Genomic DNA, 27655 nt, shown 5'->3' on the forward strand with positions numbered 1-27655 from the left:
AAACATATTTGTTCAAAGAATTTGCTGTTGGGGGGTGAAATTAGAGTCATCAACATTTGTGAGATTAGTGAAAACTATTCAATGAGACATACAGATACTGATCATGGATTTTGTACTACACAAATATGGGTCAATGACTTGACTGCACGTGATACTTTACTAGAACTAGAGGAAAGTCTTATGATTTCAGTTTCAGATTTTGACCTTGAAATTGTTGCTTCGTTTAGCTGTGGTAACAAGCCACTCGACGTACGGTGTTCTGGATTGTTACGTAGACAGAGGTCTGGCTGATTTGCAACCAGAACCCATTCCTTTTCTTTTGGGGTAGTGCTGGTCAGATTTAAGTTCCTGTTTTCCATGATGATTTCTGCCGATAAGGAAAGTTGTGAAGAGGAAACATCACATCCATCATCACAGAACGACTCTATGCTCTCACTGGACTGAGATGGAAACACATATGCTCTGGATCTTACAGTCAAACTTCTGGGTGACATTTTTGAACTGCCTCCTTCTGTATCAGAGCTGCAATATATTTCTTTTATAGTAACAAAATCAGATTCCACTTTGGAAGAAGCTCTAGCAGCTGTAACAAAAAGGTTGGTATTATTCATTAAGAAGATGCATGATTTATAGATTTAATACATCTTTGTATTTTTATTACATATGGTGAAAATAATTTTAGTGCCATTGATTCATGTATACTATTTCAAAATTATTCTAGCCATATACTATTTTCCTGCAATGTGACAATTTATTATTTATTTTATAGAATCATTTATATCTTTCGTCTTCAGCCGTGAAAAGAACTCTCAGAATGGCAAGTAAAACATTTTTTAAATTGAATCATATTAATAAATAATAAAACATCAAAATTAATTCAACTAATTTAGTAGCAACATAACATAACAAAAATGGCTTGGATCCAGGATACCTAAGAGATGGCCTCCTGCCCTATCAGCCTCCCTGATCTCTAAGATTTAGTGGAGAGGGCCTGTGCAGAGTTGGATATTTGGAACACCATTGGTTGTCGTGTTGTGTGGAGGGAACCATTGATTATTTCCTTGGCCACCCTTGGTTATTTCATCAGCTACAGAGCCACAATGCAAGAGCAGTTTAAGCAGTGGCTGCCTCTCTAGTCCAGCTGGCAGGATAGATTGTCAGCATCAATGGTTGATGGGCTACTAGAAGGAGGACTGAGGGGAGACAGAGGGTGAGGGATGAGTGAGTCAACTCAGTGTGGACTAATAGTCAACTCATTGCTGATCCTAATCCACAGGACTGTTGATTAATACTATGTTGTATGGGAAGTACTCCCTAGATAAACTGTCAAGTTGATTATTACCTCACCATTGATTATTGTGCTCTCTGAACGCAGTCACAGAGAGAGAATCCTTGTGTCTGCAAGGAGATTGGAAGCTTTCACTTCTGATTTGAAACAAACCATTTTCCATGATGTCCAAACCTGGGAAACTGCAATTTGATTATGGTTAGTGAGAGCAAGCCAGGATCAAGGTGTAGTTTCAGATCCTGGCTTATTTTGAGACCATTGATTACAGATCCATGAGTCTGGATGTTACTGGGAATTCTGGTTTGTTTAAGTGCATCATCAGATGGGAGTTGCAGTTCCCTACCATTGCTTTTCAACTCCGCTCCTGTCCCACATTACAAAGACTACATGGCCCATTCAGGGGCCATTTTTATCATGCCGCTTTTTCTGCACACAGCGGCACATTCCATTTCCCAAAAAAAGTTTGATTAAAAGGGGTTTTTGTGATGGACAAAAGGAAAGAAGGAGCAGTAGGTGGGTGGGAGGCAGATGCTGTCCTCTAAAGGATGCGCAATAAACATGAGTGGTCAGTAGCAAGCGTGCAATAAAACACTAATCTGATGAACCCCTAAATTCCGAAGTAGATGTTTCCCATATGTCTCCTCCTTTGGTAAGCAAACAAGGAGTGGAAAGGAGAGGGAAGAGCGCACAAGCGCAAAGCTTGTTATAGCTCAACTGGGCCATGGATAACAAAAAGTCAATCCAAATACCAACTTCTATGTTAACACCATAACTATGTTGCCATCATAAAAGGAAATTTCGGTATTGAACTAATACACGTCATGTTCTAAATTTGAATTATAATATATATTTCCTCATCCAGATTCTTACATATTGCCCAATGCTACAAGTTTGTTAATATTTTAACTGAGAAGTTTCTACTAACAGAATGCAGCAGTAAAGGAAATCAAGCAATCTGAATGCTAATGGCTCACCCTCTTTTTTCATGGGAGGTATTTTATTTATTTCTGCATATATTTTTTCTGTGAAGGGAGTAAGATTAGCACTCCTCATTTCATGCAACATAAACATTGCAGTTTTGACATTATGGTCTCTGTATAACAGCCCCTTCTTGTGGACAGACATTGCCTGAACACCAGGCATCTGTGAACATTAATGGAAGAGGAACCTTTAGTTTGCATTTAGAAAAAAAAATACATTAAGATGGGAAGCCTTTACAGTTAAGTGGTAATAATTAATAATGTACAGATGCACAAATTCTTAGCATTTTGTATATAGTAAGAAAAGTATACTGAGAACTGGAACAGAATATGTTTTGGGCTCAGAAAGATATATAGGCTTGGATTCTATAGGCATTTCCATTTGCAAAAAGGGAACAAAGACTCTGATTTACATTATCCCCATCCACCTACATATACACCACACTGACTGGTGTTCTGGAGCATCGATTGTCCCTCACAATTGACTTTTCAGGGATATAGAGACCACAAAGGAAAGAAGATGGGGAAAACCCATTCTGACTTAAACTCTGCCCATGGTTGTTAGGATCCAAACAGTGCTACATGTTAATTAAGGCACTTTTTAAAAGGTTATGGTTTCTCCACACAAATGTGTTTTTTCTGATGCACACACTGCAAAATATTATTGTAATTTTTTAAAGATGGGAAAACTTCAAAGGGCACCTTTTAAATAAGGCTTGGAGGCAGGATAATGGGTGTCTCATGTCTTTTACTATCTAGATCAGCCTTCCCCAACCTGGTGCCTTCCAGATGTGTTTGAATCCAATTCCCATCATTGGCTATACTGGCTGGGAATGATGGGAATAGCAGTTAAAAATAGCTGGAGGGCACTAAGTTTGAGAAAGCTAATCTAGATGATAGCTGTGGAAAAGTTTCGTACATCTACAATACAAGGAGCAGGCAATCCGTGGAAATGCAGAAACATAAGAGAAAATTGTGAGCCAAACACGTATGAGCAATTTAAGCTTGAACATGATACTTTCTTGTCTTTACTTTGCATTGTCTTTCATCATTCTTAGAAAATGTTTTAATACCTATTGACAGTGATGTCTGTTTCTTCTTTGATTCCTATCAAACATAAAGGAAAATATTATCAACGCATTCACATTATATTTAAATGTGATATACAATAACATACTTTATACTAAGAATGTTGGTAATGCTCTGGTCCCTGAGGGCATGTCTATACTTAAGGGTGTAGAGGTAGGGGGACGTATCTGCTTCCACGATTCTCCTCCAGCATCTAGACATCTTGGAAGTAAGGAGGGATGTTGTGGCCGCCAGTTTTTTTGTTTTTGTTTTTTTTACAGAAGAGGAGCCATGTGCGCGGGGCGGCAAAAATGGTAAAAAAATAAAATGTGCCCACCCACCCCTGCCATCCCAGGGATGGCAAAATTGTAGTCGTCCCCGCCCCCCAGCCACCCCATGTGGCTCCGTGCCTGTTTCAGGCCCTGGGACTGCGCAACACACCAACCACGATCCTTGGGATGGTCCCAGGACTGCAGGGAAAATCGGGATAACTGGACAACCAGTTATCCCATGAAAATGGAGGGGTTGTTCCTGCCTGCCCCCGGGATCCCCTGTGCATCATTTGGATGCACAGGGATGATCTAGGGACGACCCCAGGGAAAACCCCTGGTGTAGACATGACCTGAGTGTAGCTTATCCATTATTAATACAATTAAATATCCTGATAATTTACAGTCTGTTTGGTTATAATTTATTACTAAAAGTTAATGTTACCCCAGAATTATAGGGCTCTTTATATTCTATCCATAGCCACCTAGAGCGCCTCAACATTAAGAGAAATCACATTTACCAGGGCCTGTTGTGCTTCCTGGTTCTTTGGCATGATTGATATGGGCTGCATTACACGCAACAAGAGGGGTGGCAAGGGAGAAAATCCTGCTGCTTCCTGGGGCTCCTTAAAATGGCAGACACATTTCGAGGGAGTGCCTCCCTCCCTATGTGTGCAAAGGAGCAAGGGGGGATTCGTGTGCTGTAAGTCTACAACCCTCAGCACCCTTACTTGGGAATTAGCCCCATTGCAAACAATGGGACTTACTTGTGAGTAGACCCATAGGGGACCTACTAGCACAAACTAACAGAAAGAAGCAAAAAAATTTTTTTAAAAAAAGATTCATAAACCCAATTCTAATCTAGCATAAGGGTTTCCCTTACTTGGGAGTAAGCCAGATCTGCTTTGTTGTAGGGAGGCATTTTACCCTCTTCTCCCTCCAATAGCTGGGAAATTCCTTCCTTGGCAAGTTTATAGTGCAATGTCAGCTTTACACACTGCCAATTTTGTGCCATTAAGGGTTATCTCTAATTATCTCTTAATTAAAAAAAAAACAGAATGAAGGAAACCATGGGAAATGTCCTGTTTGTTTACAGCGTCACACAGTCCACTTGGAAACTTCTGTGAATGACCAGTCACAAGCGTGCTATAAATAGCTCATTTAGAGAAGCTCCTAGAAAGCACACAAAATCCAAAGTGTATTTAATGGCACCGACGCATGTGCATTTTCACATTTTTATTGAATAACCATAAGTTGTACAGAATAACGGCTGCAGTGCCACAGCACTGCAAATTATGGTGTTACACCAGCATTGCAGGGATATGGTCATTCTGTTGCTTTCAAAAACTTTAGCATAAATGTTTGAGAAGAGATGTTAACATGAAATGCTATGACTGCAGGGTTTTTCATAAATCATTGGCATAACATTGTTTAGTAATTAGCCCTAGAACCTAAGAATGAGGGGGAGAGGGACTGAGATACACTAACATAGGGCATGACTAGATGAGGGCTTATTCCATGGATCGCCCTGGGATCATCCCTGTGTGTCCACATGACGCACAGGGGATCCCGGGAGCAGGGAGGGATGATTACACTGTTAGTTTTACCCTACCCTGTGCCTGTTTACCCTACCCAGTGCCTGTTTACATTCTCTTCCCCTCCTTATTGCTTTACTATGATTTTATTAGATTGTAAGCCTATGCGGCAGGGTCTTGCGATTTACTGTTTTACTCTGTACAGCACCATGTACATCGATGGTGCTATATAAATAAATAAATAAATAAATAAATAATAATAATAATAATAATCACTCCCTTGCCCCGGAATATCGCCCTATAGTTGTATTCCGATTTTTCCACTGTCTTGGGATGATCCCGAGACTGCAGAACATGTGGCCCGCCATCATGGTTTTGTCCCAGCTCCTTGTGAGTAACTGCGAGGAGCCGGGCACAGGGTACAGAGCTCCTCAGGAGCTCTATGCCAATCGGGAGTGGGGTGGGGGGAGCGAGAGGGGTGTTTTTTTTTAAAAAAAAAAACTTACCTTTTTCATAGGAGAGCTCCTGCGCTCTTTTCCGATTTAAAAAACCAAAACAAAATGGCGGCAGCGACGTCCTCTTCCTCCTGGGACGTTGCACGCTGCGTGTAGATGAGGGCGATGATCTCGTGATCATAAAATCACAAGATCATCTCTTTCCACCCCCCTTGTCTAGCTATGCCCATACACACACATGAAAAAAGGAAAGAAAAAGGCTAGGCAGAATTAACACACATAGCATAGGAAAACAAGAGCAACCCTTGTTCCACACCAACCCCTCTAGTCTCCAGAACACATTTTACCAATCCCCTAGCTTACCTTTTTTCTTTTTCTTTTTTCTGGACAGCTGGGCACACTTCAAAACAAAGCACTGGGCGCCAACCAACCACCATTTTATTTTCTAAGAATGCCTCTGGGGGCCCATGTGGAGCATTCTTGTAAATAAAGGTAATGCTGGGGGCCAGTGCTTCATTTTGCAGCACACCAGCCTCCCAGTTACACTTTTCCCCCTTTTAAAAAAAGTAAATAAAAATCTAACTTTAAAAAAGATAAGAAAAGATCAGGAGGGTCAGGGAGCCTGGCAGGCATCAGGGGAGTTGTCTGTCTGTTGCCTTGGGCATCATATTGGGGACCCAAGGCATAGACACTTCTCCAGAGCTATTCTGCCTGCATGTTCCCCTTTATCAGTGCCTCTCGTTTGGTTCTGTGTCTATATTATCACTCCTATAGATCTTTCCCTGTAGTTTAGTTCCTATTCTGCTTGAACGCACCCACTGAGTTTTCAGCTCCCATGTATTTGGTTTCCTATAACCCAGTGTTGCTATCCATCCAAAGGTCTCCTGTGCTGAATTGAAGCAATATTTAGGAGTGAGGTATTAAATTAGCCTCAAAATAGTATCAGTCTAAATGAACCTCTAAATGTACTTAGAGGTTCATTTTTCATCAGTAGAAAAATATTTTATTTACCTGTGGTTGTGCCAAATGAAAACTCCGTGAAAGAGAAATAGGTGCATCACATTGGGAATCAATGGATTTAGATTGTTTTCTGGTTTTTCCACCATTCAACACATTGTTGAAAAATTGACCAAGTTGCCTGAAATACGTTTTAATACATAAATATGATTACATACACAGAAAATTAAGGTCCTGTTTGTAATAACTTCTGAATGTAAAGAACAATTATATCTAATACTAAATGCAAAGAAATAGCTCATTATTATTTTTTACCTTCTTCTAGTATACATGGATGAAAGCATGTAGTGTTTTTTTTAAAGTATAATTTCAGTGTATTGGTCCAAAGCAAGCATAAAACCATAGAATGATATCCCTTTCAAATTATTGTTGTAGGAAAGATATTGATAGAAACATGGAACTGTCACACAATAATCAAGATAATTCATAACTCTAGAATTCCACTTTATTTAAATTGTTGAATGATGATATATTACTGACCTAGTTTAGGAATAAAGTAATTTATACACGTTTAAAAACAACAACACCTAACATCTTGATTGAAAAAAGCCTCCATTTGGCCTTTAAAATCCTAATAGCAGCATGGGGAACAATTGGGATTGGGCATTGCAGTGTGCAGAGAGTGGAGACTTAAGTATGTTTATAGCTCTCACATATGGCCTCTCAAACTTATCCACCCCATTTGTGGCCAGAGAAATGGGGAGGGGAATTTCAACGAAGTTCTTGAGTGTGTGTGGGGGGATTCTCCAACAGTTTCTCACAGGTAGGGATTCGGCTGTAGAACAATTTCTTTCTTTTTTCCTAAGGGTTTTTGTTAGGGTGACCGTATTTTGGAAACCAAAAAGGAGGACAACATGGTCGGCCCCCAAGGGGGCGTGTCCAGCACCAAGGGGGCATGCCACCCGAACATAGCCTTGGTCACATGTCTGATTTTTCAGCACACATTTAAGACAAATCTGTTCTACATAACATCTTAATGTTAAAATCACTGAAATAAAGAACAAGTGAGAAATTCAATGTCATTTTGATTTGTGGATGCCTTGCCTCTGCTGAGCTCCAGGTACCTGACTGCCCACTAAATCTGCAACAGGAAAGGTGCCCTGCTTGCCCAAGACTTCTTACCTAAAGACTGGAGATCCCCTTAATGCCAAGGGCTGAAAATGCTCAATGTGCACCACCCCAAAGAGGAGGTTTGACAACCTGAGTTTGAAGGATATGGCTCCAGCAGTTTTAAAACACAATATTTAAAACTTTGAACTTTTAAAAAAACCCTAAAAAAAATATGGATGAACAGATCTGATTCAAACTTGGCATGGCTAAATCTCTCCTTAAGAGCTATCATGGTGCCAGCTTTCTGCCCTTTATCTTTAAAAATGTAATTAAAAAAAAAAAATTAAAACCTCAAACTTTAAAAATGGATGGACAGATCTGTTTCAAACTTGGCATAGCTAAAGTCCTTGTTAAGAGCAATCATGGTGCCAAGTTTCATCTCTTTATCTTTAAAAATAACATTTTTTAAAAAAAATTAAATCCTCAAATTTTAAAAAATTCCTAAAAATCAATGGATGAACAGATCTGTTTCAAACTTGGCATGGCTAAATCTCTCCTTAAGCGCTATCATGGTGCCAACTTTCTGCCCTTTATCTTTAAAAATGTAATTTTTAAAAAATAATTTTAAAACCTCAAACTTTTAAAAAAATCCTAAAACTCAATGGATGGACAGATCTGTTTCAAACTTGGTGTAGCTAAAGTCCTTGTTAAGAGCAATCATGGTGCCAAGTTTCATCTCTTTATCTTTAAAAATAACATTTTTTAAAAAAATTAAATCCTCAAATTTTAAAAAATTCCTAAAAACCAATGGATGAACAGATCTCTTTCAAATTTGGTATGGCTAAAGCTCTACCTAAAATCTATCATGGTGCCAACTTTCAGCTCTTTATCTTTAAAAATGATGGTTTAAAAATAATAATTTTAAAACCTCAATTTTAAAAAAAAATCCTAAAAAATCAATGGATGAACGGATCTGTTTCAAATTTGGTGTGGCTAAAGCTCTACCTAAATCCTATCATGGTGCAAAGTTTCATCTCTTTATCTTTAAAAATGACGATTTAAAAAATAATAATTTTAAAACCTCAATTTTAAAAAAAATCCTAAAAAATCAATGGATGAATGGATCTGTTTCAAATTTCGTATGAATAAAGCCCTTCCTAAGAGCTACCATTGTGCCAAGTTTCATGTCTTTATCTTAAAAAATGTCAGAGTTATAAGCATTTTTGTTAAGTCCCATTAGAGCTGCTCTTTGGAAAATCCGGATTTCCCCTCCCCCTCCCGGATTTGTCATCAAAAACCCAGGCAAATCCAGTCATATGGTCACCCTAGTTTTTGTTCTATTACACACCTCTCCACTATCTGCCTCTGCTTCTTGATCTGAAAAAGCTCTATGGGAAGAATATCTTCCCCTGGGCTTTAATTGAAGTGTGGGAAGCTGAGGAAGCTATAGGCTGCCGCCTGCTTGAGAAATGATTGTAGAATGAAAAACAGGACACTCACACACAATCGTCAACCACTTCATAAGTAAGGTAAGCACAAGAACCCCAAAACCAACCCATGAGGATTTATCCAAAATGGTCTTCATCTTCACATTTGTTTTTGAAAGCAATTTCTTTTCTATCAAATTGAATGTAAAGGTTGGAAAAAGTGTAGAAGACGTTTTGGCACAACACTAGTTTATAGAGTGTGTGCTTAGTTCAAAGACAAATGCATTGCATAATATGTAGATTCAGACCACTGTGTGTTTGAGAAATGGTTCCCATATTGGCATGCAATACAAATCATTCCATTTGTTAAAAAACAAGGGTCTTTCTAGATCAGCTTTCCCTAACCTGATGCCCTCTAGTTGTTTTAGATCTTAACTCCCAGCATTATTGGCCAATGGCCATGCTAGTTGGGGCTGAGTGGAGTTGAAGTCGAAAATATCTGGAGGATACTTGAGGCTTCTCTAAATGAGTGACTTATAGTATGCTTGTGACTGGCCACTCATGGAAGTTTGCAGGTCGATTACATGACATCATCAACAGCCTGGCCATCTCCTGCGGTTTCCCCGGTAATAGAGATAATTCAGTATCTAATAGAGATACTTCAGTAGAGATAATTCAGTATCTAATTTATGATGGGATTTATTCCATTAATAGATGGCGCTGTTCCATTGATAAAAATTGGCACCCTCACTAGACAGGCTGAAAAGAGAGGGGATTGGAGGTTCCAGAGGCAAAGATTGCCTCAACTGTTTGTCCTGTTCTGCTGGCTTCAGCCTGGCAAGTCATAGGAATCTCGGGAGCCCCTGAGTTTGGGGGTGTCCAAGTAGCGAGGGCACAGTCCATAGGATTGTGGCCTTATTTTCTGAAAAGAAAATGCTTAGAAATACCTTAACAGTGCAGTTCTATGTATGTTGATTACAATGGGAATTACTCACAGGTAAGTAGATATAAGATTACAACGCATACCCTCTGTGAATACATACTGTTGGATATATAGTGGTAACTGTTTCAACTTTGACAAGTCATCTCATTTTATTTGAATTTAGGAAGGGAGAAACATGACCCAGATCTACACAAAGCAGGACATAACACTTTGAAAGAGGTTTGAAAATGGTATATGGAATGTGTTATGTGCCCGTTATAAACTGCTATAGAGCAGTAGTATAGATCCTGCCATGGTGACAAAGTTGTGATATTGTACCTCAAAATTTTACAAATACAATTTTCTAGGTCATCACTCCTTGCTAGCAGATCAACCCACCATCAAATATAAATCACATTTGATCCTAAAAGCATTACTTTACCCAAGTAATTTCAGTGACATTTATTCTTAAATAAATTAGTTTAGGACCAGGATTTTATGGTGGCTTAAATTGGTTACGTACTTGGCTTTAAATATCTTACAAATTAATCACATGCAAGCATTAATCACCAAAATATTTACAAGACAGTAAATATTTTTAACAATTCGAAATAGTAAAATCTTTAAGCCTACCTTCTTTTATAGTACAGGTAAGCTGCTCCTAATGCCAAAATAAACAGAGCAATTCCAAAAATAGTAGCACATGCTATAATAGCAGAGGTTAAATGCCTCAAATAATCTAAATAGAAAAATATTGTAAAAGTTAATAAATTATTACATATCCAGCATTTGCTTTATAATAATTGATTGTTAAAACAACTTTAATAGTATAATTGATGGTTAAAATATGTATAATATCCTCCAAACCACACTTCAGCAGACCCATGTAATCGAATGCAGGTCTGTCTGCTGCATAGCTGCAAAGTTGAGAGGTGTAGAGCAATTTAAAGTGACGAAATAGCGGGTGGCAGATAAGTACTGAACTTGCATACAAAAAAAAGCCATTTAAAATTTTTTACAAAATAAAAAGCAACAAAACATTCAACAGTAACAATAAAGACCAGACCAAAAGAACAAATAGGAGCAAAAGCAACAGCCAAGGCCTCAACCAACCCACCAGTGCATAATCACCCAAAATGGAAAGCCCATTGAAATAAGAGTCTTCCTTAAACATCTAAAGAAGCCAGACAAGCCTCCTAGAGCGTTCCACAGTCTGGACACTATAACCAAAATTGCTTTGTCCTACATTCCCACCAGCAACCTATAGGAAGAACTGTGTGGCCAGAGAGCCCTGATCCAGGAATTGTTACATATTCTGCTTCCAGATCTGGTCCAGGGGAGATACTTCCAGGGAAAGGGTGTTCTTTTCCCCACTATGAAAGCCAAAATGGCCAGAATCACCACTGACATTGGTGAGAGAGAAAGAAGTTCCATTACACCCCCTCCTTACAACAAGCCAGCTTTCTGTGGGGGAAATTGTGACCCAGAAGGGTGGGGGTGCTTCTACGGACGGGTTGCTCTATGCCCCTTTGCTGAGATCATGACAGCCAGAACCTGAGTAAACATCACATGTAGGGCAAGGAAGTCTGTTCCTTTATAAAAAGGTGGAAGCCCATTCCTGCTGATATTGTAAACAACTTTATTCCAGCATGTTTATATGTCACCTTGCACTAGCTAAACCTAGAATGTAAAGATTATATAAATACTCTAAATAAAAGCTAAACAAACTGCATGGCAGTTGAATGCAAAACAAGGCCTCCTGCAAAAGTCTCATGTACGAACAAGCAATCCTTTAAATACAATAGCTTGGATCCTAACTTTTCTTGTTTACAGAAGAGTTCACAGAACCATGCTTTCCTAAATCCAACTTCCCTCTGCAGCTCCTATGCCCTCTGAAAATCTGATACTGGAGGTTGGTGGTGTGGGATATGTTATGGGAGGGGTGTTGATGGAGGGGGAACCTGGCAGAAATCACATCATGTTTATATGAACAAGGGCTTCTCTTATAGCATGCTCATGACTGGCCACTCACAGAAGTTTGTGGGTTGATTATATGATGTTGTTGTCAACAGCCAGGACATCACCCGTGGTTTCTCCTGGTAATCCCATGTTTAAAAAATACATCGCAGTATTTAATTCATGATGGGATTTATTCCACAATTAGATGACGCTGTTACATTGAAATGAATAGACTGCAATAGCAACCCCTTTACAATTCAAAATCACATGGTCGTTGTTGGTCGCTGTTTAAGGGAGGCCATCATGAACCCAAAAAGACCCAAGACCTGGCAAAGGTGTGGATTTTTTCTTGATGTAGAAACACTCCAAGAAGCAACTTAGGATTCCAGATATTTTTTGCAAAAGCCAATATGGTGACCCCTCCCATTCCAAGCTGACTGGAATGGTAGTTGAATTTTTCTTCAACCCTGGCAATGGGGCAGGATCCTCCACTACACCTGAAGGCAGAACACTATCTCAGGAGGCATAGAGTGGCCACATTGCCCACAGATCTCTCTTCCAATAACACCTTGCCTTGCTGTTGCCTTCTAGCATCTACCACTTGAGATGACTACCTCACTCCACCAATATTAGAGCTAACTGCTGAACTGGCAATCCTTATGTGGTAGGGTGACCATATGGAAAGGAGAACAGAGCTCCTGTGTTTTTAACAATTATGTAGAAAAGGAAATTTCAGTAGGTGTCATTTGTATGCATGCAGCACCTGGTGAAATTCCCTCTTCATCACAACAGTTAAAGCTGCACAAGCTATACTAGAGTGACTAGATACAAAAGAGTGCAGGGCTCCTGCAGCTTTAACTGTTGTGATGAAGAGGAAATTTCAGCAGGTGCTGTATGTGTACAAATGACACCTGCTGAAATCCCCTTTTCTGTGCAACTGTTAAAGATACAGGAGCCCTGTCCTCCTTTTCATATGGTCACTCTATTATGTGGGCTGGTATGGAGAGTGAACTATTTATAAGTTATAAACCTAGTCCCTAATCTTTTTAGGATCCATGTTTCTGGAGGCAAAGGAAGAGATATAGAAATAATCTGTATATATTACAGTATTATAAGATGCCTGTGCTTGCTTTTACAAAATAGGCAAAATAATCATTAAGGCCCCATTCAGACAATACGCTAAATCATGCTGCTTAACCGCAAAATGTTTAATGGAATGCATTCCGTTAAAAATTATGTGGTTAAGCAGCATGGTTTAGCATGTTGTTGTCTGAACGGGGCCTAAGTCTTTTTCTATCTTAGCCATTCACAACTTTGGTTTATTTCCACAACTAAAAAGAAGGTAAACATTCTTTGTAGGACTATCACCTATTCAAAGAAATTTTACATTGCAATCCTATTTATGTCTACTCAGAAGTAAATATCAATGGAACTTATTCCCAAGTAAGAGTAGGACTGCAGCCTTAGTCAATTAATCAAACTGGTTTTGTTTAATCAATTAACTAAAAAATAAATCTGCATAAATGTACATATGATCAAACAATCATTTTGAAGAAAAAGGGCATCTTTTCTTTGTTTTTTAGACGATGCATATATATGTTCCAGTAGGTACTATATAAAAAAATGGTATTCCCTCCTGTGTAAGAGTGAAGAGGAAATGCCCCTTCAACAATGGTGCTTACCATCTACAATTTTGTAAAAGTTACTTATTTTAAAAACAATTAGCATTTTAAAATTTTATTTCCTAGTTAATCAGTGCTACCTTTGTAGTCTATTGAAAGTTTTTTTAACCTACGAATCTAACCAATAAATTAAAGATTGTGGCCTTAATTCTTTCAAAATCACTATATAAAAATATGGTATTTATAGCATAAAGAACACCAAAATAAACATACCTACAGATATTGGTACAGTTTCTTCTTCTGTTGATCGTCTGGTTCTTTCAAGAACCGAGGGCTCATTTAAAATGTGTTTATAGAGGTATAACAACGTTGTAAAATTCTCTTCATTATCAAGACACTGTCTTACCATGAATGCCTTCAGAGTTGAAAGTCTAAGTCCCTTCTGAGCAACACTAAAATATTTCTTATTTACTCTCTGTGAGAGTTGTATGAGATGTTTCAGCATTTTTGTCATGTAGACTGATGGCTTTGCTTGATCCGTTTCTGAACTAAATAATTCATGTTTTATACCTATGACAATTTTAATGGCTGGAAATGTCATTATGGAAGGTACCATACAGTAAATTGTTGATATTTCCATTCCATTTTCTCCCGATTTGCTTTCTTTTTTAGCTCTGAACAAACTGGCCCATTTTCTTATTATTTTGTTGATTCTGTATGTTTTTCTTTGAAATGCAGACAGTTTTTTTTCTTGAACCTTAAACAACAATGTTTTACGTGCTGAAGATATCTTCTGTATGCTATCATGATTTCTTTGGTAAATAAATACATGTACAAATGGAAACTTCTGATTTTCATTAACAGATTTGTTAGTTATTGTTTTTTGCATCTGCACCTTGATCTTTTCTTGCATGAGAAAGCTTGTTTGCTGCTGAAAACATTTAGGTAACAGGCCATATTTCTTAAATCCCATATTTTGGCCTTTCCTTTCTGCATTTATATTCTTCAGTATGTTCCTTAAATTACTTTTTCCTCTCAAAATATGTTCATTTGTTCCTAGGTGCTTTCTTGAAAATTGGGTGCTTGTGCTTTTGCCTGCAATTAGATACAGAACCATGAATGCTGATGAGATTTTTGGAAGGAAGACAGTATATAAATATAATAAATACATGAATAATCTAAGAATTAAAGTTGCAGATGAATGAAAACAATATTTTTGAAGAAAGAGGCATGCTTTCTTTTAGATGATGCACACAGGTGTCATAGCAAGCATTGTCTTAGAAGAGGTGTTCTTCCCATGAGCAACAGAAGAAAGAATGCCTCTTTTAAGATACTGCTGCAGTTTTTATAAGTGCTGTTTTTTAATCCATTGCCTGATTAATTGAGGAACCTTTTTAGTCAATTCAGGTTTTTAATCAATTAATAAGAGAGAGCAATCTTATACTCCCAGTAAAGCATTCCAGGAACTGTAGGATTCTTCAGTGTCCCACTTCTGAGGCCTTAGACACTGCTACGACCTCAGAAGGGAGTCTCTGGAAACTGATCCCGACCCCTGGCAGTTGCCACAGGAAGAACCATGTCGGCCCCAAACAGTCTTGAAGGATCTCAGAGAGGTCTGCAAGGAAATGTTCCAGTGGATGGGGAGGGGAAAGTCCAGGATATGATGTATCCTATGGGCTGTCCAGCCCAGGTCCTGCCCCTGTTAACATGACTACTCTAGATGGGTTCAAAGGCCCATCTAAAGGAAAAAGGGGGGAATAGCCTCTGTCACTACTCCAGCACTCCTGAGATCAGATGTTTTTGTCTGAAGCATGACATTGCAGTTCAAATGACAGTTCATCCACTTATCTCATAGTAAGCCCCAATAGAACTTACTTTTAAGTAGCCATATATAAGATTACAGTTTTTAACAACTGCTAATGTTGTTCTTATTTCAGGATGTTTAGGTAATCATGCATAGTCCTGTGACTGGAGATGTACTGCATCATTAGAGCAATATAGCAGAGATTCTACAGTGTTTTCACAGTGCTGTGGTCTGCATCTTTGAGATCCTGGCAGGTGAATTTCCCATAGCTGTAAAATACTGTAAGAAATGTTTAAAATGCATGTATTGTCAAATGGCATTTAGACACCAGAGAGGTGTAAGGTTCTTTCTAGTGTTGGAGTCTATATGCCTTTCCTGTGTGCCTAAAAAGCTAGATTCTCACCTGTCATGTCACCTATATTGATACACCATTTGGTAGCTTTAAGTTTTAACAAGAGTAATGAGCTTTTAAATGGGAGAATTTGGTTTTCAAGCACATAAGGGAATGTGATAATAAACTACATTTCAAGCTGAGGCGAAGGCTATTAATGGCTACTAGCCCTGATGGTTGTGTGCTATCTCCAGTATTCGAGGCAGTAAGCTTGTGTGCACCAGTTGCTGGGGAACATGTGTGTGTGGGGGGGGTGCTGTTGCACAATGTCCTGCCTTGTTTGTCCCTGGCTGATGACTGGTTGGCCACTGTGTGAATAGAGTGCTGGACTAGATGGACCCTTGGTCTGATCCAGCATGGCACTTCTTAGGTTCCTACATTTATAATTAGCCATCACAAGAGCCATGAAAATATATCCAAATCAAGAGGAAGGCCAAACTATAAGGCATATAATAATTCCCTGATTGGTAGGAAATAGAAGGGATAAATGCATTGGTAATTTAATGTGGATGCCTTTGGGATGTCTCAGGACTGAAATGTTTTTTCAGCCTTCTGTAATTCAGTTCTGACATCTCTGTGAATTCCCCCATAGGACTAGCAGTTTAATTGTGTTTGCTATGGAAAGTAGACAGTGCTACTCTAAACTACTATGATTATTAGTATAAAATCATAGTGTTTGTATGCTGCCCTGAGATCCCAAGGAAATAAGGTGGGATACAAATGTTTTAATAAATAAATATAAAATATATAATTTTGTTTAATTCACAGATTTTTAAAGCCATTCTTGTGGCTTCAAAGGACTGACTCTAGGTTTGTTTTTAATGTTGGGGAATGACAATACTTATTAACTTGGAAGCTAAAGTATCCTCCCACCCATGTTTATTTAAAAGTTTGGGAGGGCACGATTTTTCTAAAACCATTGACCCCAGTAAAGAAGCCCTATGCCACAAAATTTCCCCACTTTTCCTTTCAGAACTAGGGTGAGGAAAAAATAGCCCTGTTTCATTATACAAACCCTGTTTCCTGCTGACCCTACTCTGTCCTCACCTGGCCACACTTCCCAAATGACAAGCAGATGACCCAGTACGGGAGACCACATTCCGAGAACCAGCAATGTGGCCATGAGGGCTCCAGCCCTCAGCATGTTTTTCCCCCATGCCCAGTGTGGCATAGGATAAATAGGAGTCATTGTTACTAGGTAACAGTGGCCAGGAAAATGGAATGTTGGGAAGAGGGGGAACCATGGCAACAGTTGCTAGGGAGGGAGGGAAGGTTGAAAGGATGGCAGTTTTTTAAAAAAGGGCAGATAGCGAAGGGAAAAGAAAAAGAAGAGGAAGAGGGAGGAAACAAGAGGAGGGAAGAGGCTTTCTCTCTATGAGGAGGGTGTTCAACCATTGCCAAGCAATAGACTGGAATAGAAAACCACCTGATCATGAAGGGACGAAATACCTGTGAGGGGCCTGTGGAAGCTGGAGGCCTGCTAGGAGAAAGTCACCAGAGGAGCAAGCAGTTGCACTATGTGCACATATAGCAACTGGAGTCAAGGACCAATGAGGAGGAGGAAAGGGATAATACAATTGTTAGAGCAAGCGATAGGGGGAGATGTATTTCAAACAGATAAAACCTGGTTGATTTATCAAGGTATTTGGATTCTTTGATCCTCATCTCAGAATTCCGTTTAAATGAACCTCCCCATTTGCCTTATTTCTCACCTTTTTGACGCCAATAGCACCTTTTTTTCCCTTTAGCCCCCACCCCCACTGGTGCGGAGGAGGAAGTGAATTTAGTGCGGGAAAGTGGCTAGGTGAGAAGGTTTAACACCCCCTACCCATACGTAATCTGGGCCACACTCACACTAAAGTAGAAAAAAAGAAGAAGAAAAGAAGGTAAGATCTGCAAGATATTACTCATTTAACTTATTTTGTGGTTTATCCCTGAGACGGAGCGGTTGAAAGTTCAGCAAACATGGATACATGTGTAATGCTTCCTCCACCACCAAGGCAAAGTTATGGTCCCTTTTCTATGTCACCATATTATGCTGATGCCCAGGTATTCCCTGTTATTCTGGGGACCCAGGAAAGGAGAACACTGTAGCTGATTATTAGGGGAGAAATGGAAAAGATATTTAAGCTACTGCAGATACCACAACAAGTCAAGGTGGGGATTATTCTGAGGCAGCTTGAGGGGCCAGCTAAGAAAGAGAGCAGTGCTTGGGTGCCAGAACAAAAGACAACAGTGGAACAGATTTTTAAGAAACTGAAAATGGAGTTTGCCCATAAAACCTTTCTGCAAATACAAGGCCAGCTTTTTTTCCTGTAGGAAGGAGGTTGGATGAATCACTGCTTCATTACATTTACAGTCTGGAGGAACAAACTCAGACTATTGACCTAGGTTTAGCTGCTTAATTTTCTAGAATCGCTAATTCTCAAAGTCTCTAAATCGCTAAACCTCCAAAATTATTAAATCACTATAGTGCTATTTTGCTTTAGAGCTTTGATGATATACCAAAGCTCCCTATGTGCAATATTGCTGTATGGTTCCATCTAGCAGTAGATGACATGGGAGTGTCATTTCTGTGGAAAAAGATTGGCAAGCACACTTGCTGGTGGGAGTAAGGAAACTTCCAGACAAAAGACTTTGCTCCTTTTGTTTTGATGCCTGATATTCTTTACAATACATTTTCTTTCCCTGAGCAGGGGAAAAAGGGGCAGGGTTGATGATGTACATTTCAACTGGTAGGACTCCACCCACCCCACCCCAAAGTAAGGCAGATTAGAGTGCAGTGTGACCTTGAAATCAGTTGATTTGGAAGGGATATTGTTTTTTTCAGCTTAGTGTGCCACTGATGTACCAAAGGCAATTTCAGGGAAAAGCAGTGAAAAGCTGAGTGTGATTCTCAATGCATTTCTATGAAGACAGCCCCCAGTATTGGGCAGAAGGTGGGATACAAATAATAATAATAATAATAATAATAATAATAATAATAATAATAATAATAATAATAATGCACTGACATCCTCCTGCTGTGTGAACAGAATACTGGACTAGATGGACCTTTGATTTCATTCAGCATGACCCTTCTATGTTCTTATATTCTTAACCTATTATGATTTTTAAAAAATTGCTGAATAAGACATACCATGAGATCCATGGAAGCTTTAGATACAGATGCTAGGGCAAACAACGCCCATTGGTTAGGCAAAATGTAAAGTTCCCTTTAATTCTCAGTTTTTAAACTCATTTTTGTGGCTTTGAAGATCAATTCTAGTTTTGTTTTTAACACTGGGGAATGACAGTGCCTATAAGCCCTATGCCACAAAAGCCTTCCCACTTTTTCTTTCAAATAGGGCTAGCTTTGTGCCTAGTCTGGAAACTTCAGCTAGTTCAAAATATGACAGCCAGGCTGGTCACCGGTACACCTAGGGGTGACCACATTACACCAGTTTTAAAATCTCTTCACTGGCAGCCAATCAGTTTCTGGGCAAAGTATAAAGTGTTGGTTATCACTTTTAAAGCCCTACATAGTTTGAGTCCAGGCTGCCTGCGGGATCGCCTTCTCCTGTACAATCCGCACCACACATCCAGGTCCTCTGGGAAGAATTTACTCCAGTCAACAAAAAAGGCTGACAACTATTACCCAGAGGACCTTTTCTTCTGCTGCTCCCAGATTGTGGAATGGCCTGCCGGGAGAGATTCGTCAACTTAACAGTTTTCAGGAATTTAAGAAAGCCATAAAGACTGATCTCTTCCGGCAGGCCTACCCAGTTGAATTTTAAGATGCCTTTTAATAATGTGCTGCTTTTAATAATGTATTAGTTTTAAATGTTTTAATCAATTATATGTATTAGTTTTAAATGTTTTAATCAATTATATGTATTTTACGGTGTTTGCATTTGTGTTGTACCCTGCCTTGATCCAGAGGGAGAGGCGGGTGACAAATAAATAAATAAATATTATTATTATACCAAGAAAGGAGAAGAAATCACCTTGTTCCAAATGCACCAATCCCATTCTGTACTGACCCAGTACAGTCCTCACCCAGCCACACTTCCGAAAGGATAAATAGATGACCTTGTATGGGAGACCCCATTACTGGCATCAGAATCAGCAATGTGGCCATAAGGACTATAGCCCTCACCATGGCTTTTTTCCATGTACAATTTTCTCCCAATCTGCCATGGTAATTCTAATTGCCTTCTGAGCTGAAGGAATGAACAAACACAAATATGATAAGAGAGGTTCCAGTGGTTGTTTTGATGTCATGTGTGAAGAAAATGATGGGCTGTCAGTGCTTATCATTAAGGAGAATGAGGAGGAGGTGGGATGGGATGTAGCTTTGTAAAGGCAGCCTGTGGAGTTAGGGCTCAGATATTCCTAAACTGTAGAACAAGCAAAAAATAAGCTATCTACTTGGGTGTTTATTGTTTTTATTATTTTTATTGAGTAGTTCTTTTGCAATATCACTCAAATGCATATTGCTACTTTCACACTATTGTGTGAGCTGCCCTGAAAAACCTTTTGTTTATAGGGTAGCATATAAATAATATCATAAATAAATAATGCATTTCTTCTAGTGTACTTAGTGTTTTCTAGTTTTGCAAGTAGGTTTGCTGCAGGACCATGATTCATATTCTTATATCAAAACAAAGCATTTGGTAGATACACCTGGTCACCATGTCAGAATCTAGCTTTATGGAATGGACCATAGTGGACCATGGAAGATGGTCCTTTGCCCAAGTATATTGCCAGCGTTTTCCCATTCATCCCTGGTGTCTGTTGATGATTTGGCTGTGGAGCCTCAGTTTACTGATCCTTAATACAGCTCTGTTCGTTCTCTCTCTCTCTCTCTCTCTCTCTCTCTCTCTCTCTCTCTCTCTCCAATAGGTTTATATTGCTTACCTACTTAAGAATACTTAAGTGGGTTACAATTTTAAAAAGTCTTAAATAACAAACAGCAGTAAAAAAAGGTTAAAGAGGAGTGTTGGGAGAAGCAAGCAAAGGGTGCTTCCAGATTAGGCTTCCAGAAGGATCTTCGAATTGTTGTAGATCACAAGCTGAATATGAGCCAACAGTGCAAGATGGCTGCAAGAAAGGCAAATGCTATTTTGAGCTGCATTAATAGAAGTATAGCTTCCAAATCACGTGAGGTACTGGTTCCTCTCTATTCAGCCCTGGTTAGGCCTCATCTAGAGTATTGTGTCCAATTCTGGGCACCACACTTCAAGAAGGACGCAGACAAGCTGGAGTGTGTTCAGAGGAGGGCAACCAGGATGATCAGGGGTCTGGAAACAAAGCCCTATGAAGAAAGACTGAAACAACTGGGCATGTTTAGCCTGGAGAAGAGAAGATTGAGGGGAGACAGCACTCTTCAAATACTTAAAAGGTTGTCACACAGAAGAGGGCCAGGATCTCTTCTCAATCATCCCAGTGTGCAGGACACGGAATAACAGGCTCAAGTTACAGGAAGCCAGATTCCGCCTGGACATCAGGAAAAACTTCCTGACTGTTAGAGCAGTACAACCATGGAACCAGTTACCTAGGGAGGTTGTGGGCTCTCCCACACTAGAAGCATTCAAGAGGCAGCTGGACAACCATCTGTCAGCAGGTATGCTTTAGGGTGGACTCCTGCATTGAGTAGGGGGTTGGACTTGATGGCCTTATAGGACCCTTTCAACTCTACTATTCTATGATTCTATGCCCTCCAGTGTTTTCTTGACACTTCTTCCAACTTTATTCTTTCCACAAAAATCCATTAAAGAGGCAAATACAGAATAGCTGCATGCTATGTTCTCACTGGAAGCACTAGAAGCTATTTGTCTGGAAACACCTTAAGCTGAATCAAACTTTTTTAAACAAACAAACAATAAAAGCAGAACCCAGTTATCACACATTAAAAACCTTAGAGACCAAAAAGATTGATGAAGAAAGCTTCCCCAAACCAGTCTGAGAGTATTGCATAACAGGGCACACCATGAAACCACTTGTATGAAAGATACGTATAGGCTTGATATCATACAGTATATTAGACCAAATTCTACTGGCATGAGCTTGCACAAGCTTTCCAGTCATAGGGCCAAACTAGACAGGCAAGAAATATGGGGTTGCATTTTTTCCAACGTTATTTAAAAATAGCAGCCATGGAGCCTCCAAATCCAGATTGAAACGATGGAAATGTGATGGGGCGAAGGGTTTCATGGTAAACTTCCCCCCAACAAACCCCCCCTAAAGATTCTGTCTAGGAACAAAATATGGGTGCCCATTTTTTCCCATCTGGGGCAAAGAGCAGTTTGGGGATGATATTTAACCACTCTCTTCTATGTTGCAGTTACAGTGTAGATCAGGGACCTCTACTTTTTTTTAACTTAAAAGAAATAAATCAGATCACACATTTCTTATGATAAAGTTTGGTCAATAGTTTTAAAGCAAAGGGAGTTTGTTTGACAACCTAGTCCTATGCAGATTGATTTCAATGGACATAAGGGCATTTACTCTGCATAGGATTAGGCTCCAGTATAACAGGCTCTTAAACTGACATACTCCCAAGTAAGTGTGAACAGGATGTCAGTCATTACATTATTGTTTGAATTGCAAAGCTATTTGTACTTTGAAAATTACACATCTGTAAAGCTAATACAACCAAACTTAAGCAGCATATCAAAAACCTTTAATAACATTCAGAGTCTGGTGCAAAGGAAAATTATTCATGCAGGAAAAATACCACCAACCCAACAGGAAACCCAATAGCCAGTGAAGAAAAGCCAGTACAAATATCCCCCAAAGTCCCAGCCACTCCAAGAGCAAGCAGTAATTCACTGTGGCCCTGCCATATTGACATAGGCTATTTCCTCTGCAATTCCTTGATTTCATGCCAGTCTAGATTTTTAATAAATGGGTAATTCCTGTGCAGCTATAAGAAGGGCTAAACACTAGTTTGAACAAAACATAGTGGTGGGTAAGTTCCATTGACTGGCATAAGTATAATCAAGATAATTTCCCACAGGTGTATACAAATGTAAAGATTTGGACTATGAACTTCTCTAAATGAGCAATTTATAGCATGCTCGTGATTGGCTAGTCACGTAAGTTTGTGGGTTCATTTCATGATGTCATCAGTATACAGGGCCCCTCCCATGCTGTGCCCTGGAATTTGCAGGTTTTAAAACCCCAGAGATGATGTGGGAATATCCAGGAAAGCACACCATCTCCCAGTGTGTAATCTTGGCATTGTGCTTTAATTTCACCACCAGATGGCACGGTTTCATTAAAGTGAATTGAGTACATGGAACAAGCAGACAGAGGAATTCGATTTCATACCACTTGGCTGCCCATGAAATGGCTCCAATCAATTCCAAGAAAGAAAGCGGATGCAGGAAACCATGGTAAGACAGTGCGGTTTTTTTTTTAATGTAGAGAAGCCCTATATATCTCAACACATTAGGCCTTGCCCAAGGCAATACAACACATATTAAAAAGTCCACTGGAAGTAAGACAGGAGTCAACAATGATTTTTATTTCTTAAAGGGTAATTGCTGTTGTATAGTATCATCTGGCAAACATTTTAGTGAAAAACATATTCTTAACTGGTGAGACATTTTGCTTTGTCATCTACAGTTGTTTGAAAAAGAAAGTACACCCTCTTGGAATTGTATGATTTTACATATCAGGACATAATAACAATCTTCTGTTCCTTAGCAGGTCTAAAAAATAGGTAAATACAACCTCAGATGAACAACAACACATGACATTTTACACCGTGTCATGATTTATTTAACAGAAATAAAGCCAAAATGGAGAAACCATGTGTGAAAAAGTAAGTACACCTTATGATTCAATAGCTTGTAGAACCACCTTTAGCAGCAATAACTTGAAGTAATCGTTTTCTGTATGACTTTATCAGTCTCTTGCATCGTTGTGGAGGAATTTTGGCCCAACATTTACAATGTTGCTTCAGTTCATTGAGGTTTGAGGGCATTTGTTTATGCAAAGCTCTCTTAAGGTCCTGCCACAGCATTTCAATCAGGTTGAGGTCTGGACTTTGACTGGGCCATTGCAACACCTTGATTCTTTCTTTTTCAGCCATTCTGTTGTAGATTTGCTGGTGTGCTTGGGATCATTGTCCTGCTGCATGACCCAATTTCATCCAAGCTTTAGGTGTCGGACAGATGGCCTCACATTTGACTCATGAATACTTTGGTATACAGAGGAGTTCATGGTGGACTCAATGACTGCAAGGTTCCCAGGTCCTGTGGCTGCAAAACAAGCCCAAATCATCATCCCTCCACCACCGTGCTTGACAGTTGGTATGGGGTGTTTGTGCTGATATGCTGTGTTTGGTTTTCGCCAAACGTGGCACTGTGCATTATGGCCAAACTTCTCCACTTTGGTCTTGTCTGTCCAAAGGACATTGTTCCAGAAGTCTTGTGGTTTGTTCAGGTGCAACTTTGCAAACGAAAGCCGTGCTGCCACGTTCTTTTTAGAGAGAAGAGGCTTTCTCCTGGCAACCCTTCCAAACAAACCATACTTGTTCAGTCTTTTTTTAATTGTACTGTCATGAACTTTCACTTTTAACATGCTCACTGAGGCCTGTAGAGTCTGAGATGTAACTCTTGGGTTTTTTGCAATTTCTCTGAGCATTGCACGGTCTGACCTTGGGGTGATTTTGCTGGGACATCCTCTCCTGGGAAGATTGGCAACTGTCTTGAATGTTTTCCACTTTTGAATCATCTTTCTCACTGTAGAATGATGGACTTAAAATTGTTTGGAAATGGCCTTACAACCCTTCCCAGATTGATGGGCAGCAGCAATTGCTTCTCTAAGATCATTGCTGATGTCTTTCCTCCTTGGCATTGTGTTAACACACACCTGAATGCTCCAGACCAGCAAACTGAAAAAACTTTGGCTTTTATAGAGGTGGTCATACTTGCTGATGATCAATTAATTACGGGCATTTGATTAGCAGCACCTGTCTGCTACTTAGCATCTTAATTCCTATGGAAGCAGTAAGGGTGTACTTACTATTTCACACATGGCTTCTCCATTTTGGCTTTATTTCTGTTAAATAAATCATGACACGGTGTAATATGTCATGTGTTGTTGTTCATCTGAGGTTGTATTTACCTAATTTTTAGACCTGCTAAGGAACAGAAGATTGTTATTATGTCCTGATATGTAAAATCATACAATTCCAAGAGGGTGTACTTTCTTTTTCACACGACTGTAGAATTAGGAGGCATTCTATATACATTTATTTGGTAGATACTCCCATTGAAACCAGAACTTACTTCTGGGTAAACATGTATAGGATTGCACTGATAATCTGTTCCTTTATTTTTAGCAGAATTCTGTCCATTTTTGTATGTCATATCTCACCCACCCCATTTTTTACCACTCCATATATGAATAACAGTACATGGCATCAGGATCAGGAGTTCAAATGCAGCCTCTGATGTAGGCTCATTGTACAGCACTGTTATTTTTGTCTTAAATATAATATACACTATTGATTTTGTACCCCTAAAAAACCAGCTCCCCAGTGGTGATAATTTTAATTGGATTCTACAAGTTTTATACATTTTAGCTGTTTTTATTGTCCACAAGGTGGTGCTCTGTCAAACAATGAGATAGAAGATTTGTATATTAGAAGTGTGATAGCTTCTCCAGAGAAATGATTAGGTTATATTTTTCAAAGTTAAAATTAAGCTTTTTATTTTAAATTATTATTTGAATAGTTGACAGATTTCCTGATAATAGAGTTTTACAATATAGCATTCTGCATATTGAAATCCCTATAATTTTGGTTTTTTAGACATAAGCATTTTTAAAGAACTATGTATTAATTGTTATTAAATAGGATATGCAATGGTGACAATGATTATATTATTTCATTTCTCTCTTACCTTAAGTCATACTGTTCAAACTCAGTGAGCAATTTGAAGAGTCCATTCTCAATCAAATATCAAGACTGCAATGAAACATATGGAGAGGCACTCTGTAGGACAGCCTTCTTGAACCTGGGCCAGATCTACACCTTGTGTCAAATCATTACGATTCCATCATGGTAATGCTATATCCCTCTTGTGCATTTATACCTCATAGGACACACAATGACATTTGTTGCGGTACATTGGATAATGTGGAATAAAAAGCAAGAAATAACACTATGAAAGCAGAATGTGGAATGTGTTCCAGCAGTTATCAGTGCACTTCAATATTGCTATAAAGCAGTAGTGTAGATCTAGTCCTGGTGATTTCCAGATGTGTTGTACTGAAACTCCCATAATTTGTACTCAGCATGGGAATGACAGGAATTGCAGTCCAATACATCTGGAAAGCAAAAGGTTGGGAAAAGCTGCTCTAAGCAGTATAGAGATTAAGCCATTCCAGTGTCTATAATTTAGCACCTTACTTTTTATTTAAATAACAATAAGATTTCAGTGTTATGTTTTAAATTGGGAGGTTTTTAATTGTTCAATCATTGACCTGTTGTAAATTGGCTAGGGGATGAACTAAAATGACAGACTAGGACCATAGCTAGGCCTAAGGTTTATCCCAGGATCATCCAGGGTTCGTCCCTGCCTGAGCGCTCGATGCCCTGTGTGGCACTTAGATGAACAGGTTTGACCCCAGGACAATCCTGGGTTAAACCTTACATCTAGCTATGGCCTTAAATGTCCATTGGAAACAATGGCAGCTATACATAGGTCCATAGGAAATACTGGGATTGTAAGCCTATGCGGCAGGGTCTTGCGATTTACTGTTTTACTCTGTACAGCACCATGTACATTGATGGTGCTATATCAATAAATAATAATAATAATAATAATAATAATAATAATAATAATAATAATAATAATAGGCAATTGAGATGAACGGGCTTGATTGAAATCAATGCAAGCTACAAATGAGCTTCAAATAAATCAAGGAATGGATCTTGAAAGGCAATTAAATGGGCCACAGGAATAGAAATTAAATGAGATTGTTAATATTGCTCTCTTAAATGTTCATTTTTATGTTTGCCTTAATAATGATTTTAAAATATTCTGATCACTTGGAAAGTTCAATTTTGAGAAAGGTTTTCATGATGGAAAGCAGTCCTCATTGCCATGATAACCAGAGCTGTCATCCAATTAAAGAAATCTTACTAGGTTAATTATATGAATGCCTTCCCTGTGCTCCCAGTGTTGGGAGAAAAGAATGTTAGGCCAAGATAGTTTAGACTAGACACAGTATTCACATGTAGAAAAGGGGTAGTGAAGTTATACATTATAGTAGAGATCTGTTCAGACACATACAGAGGGTGAGTGTGTAGGGGAACAACGGAGAGGGGAGGGTAACACAATTGCAGAACTTTGCCGCACCCCCTAGTTCTGCTACCCACTCACCCTCCTTGGTTAGTGCACTTACCTCCTCACAATTTAACTGTGCATCCCACCATTCTCTGCACGCCAAACAAACAGCCGGAAGCCGCTCTGTTTGGAAAATGGGGAAAAATGGCTGCTGACCATAGAGAATGTCTGCGGCAGGAAGAGCATTGCTGAAAGTGGCAGTCGCTTTTGCTGGTGGACACTATGATGGACACCATTTTTTCCCAGCTAAACAGGCAGAAATACCCGGGGGGTTCCTGTCAGATGACACAGGAACCACCATGGAAGCCCCGCTAACCATCTTGCAGAAGATGGGTAGCGGGCGTGGGTACTCTGCCCTCTGTGGGGAGGGAATTCTTCCTCCCCATGACATGCTAACTCATTGTGGTTCCACAGTGATTTAGCATGTCATCTGAACAGCCCCTAAGTATTTCCCACTCCCTTGCTTACCTGTGTGGGGTTTCTGTCCATGCTTCTCCAGTTGTCGGTGTGGAATTTTGTTTTG

The 27655-nt window shown here is 39.3% G+C and overlaps 1 protein-coding gene across 1 annotated transcript; it reads right to left on the reverse strand.

Moving 5' to 3' along the window:
* On the reverse strand, positions 1-27655 carry LOC134393354 (uncharacterized). The gene is made up of 7 exons (XM_063118385.1): positions 27601-27655; positions 19810-19989; positions 13866-14687; positions 10645-10750; positions 6607-6733; positions 3342-3375; positions 1-583 (listed from the first exon to the last, which is right to left on the reverse strand). Exons 3-7 carry the CDS (start codon positions 14563-14565, stop codon positions 102-104), a joined length of 1449 nt encoding a protein of 482 aa, XP_062974455.1. The 5' UTR covers positions 14566-14687; positions 19810-19989; positions 27601-27655; the 3' UTR covers positions 1-101.

Source organism: Elgaria multicarinata, chromosome 1 (assembly GCF_023053635.1).
Source record: "Elgaria multicarinata webbii isolate HBS135686 ecotype San Diego chromosome 1, rElgMul1.1.pri, whole genome shotgun sequence".
Lineage (NCBI taxonomy): Eukaryota > Metazoa > Chordata > Lepidosauria > Squamata > Anguidae > Elgaria > Elgaria multicarinata.

Excerpts from the sequence above, each read along its gene's own strand:
- LOC134393354 (XM_063118385.1), bottom strand. The coding sequence starts at position 14,565 with ATGGGATTTAAGAAATATGGCCTGTTACCTAAATGTTTTCAGCAGCAA. Across the intron at positions 6,734-10,644 it reads TACCTGTACTATAAAAGAAG|GCAACTTGGTCAATTTTTCA; the intron begins GTAGGCTTAAAG and ends AACGTATTTCAG. Across the intron at positions 584-3,341 it reads ACAGACATCACTGTCAATAG|CTGCTAGAGCTTCTTCCAAA; the intron begins GTATTAAAACAT and ends TTTTTGTTACAG.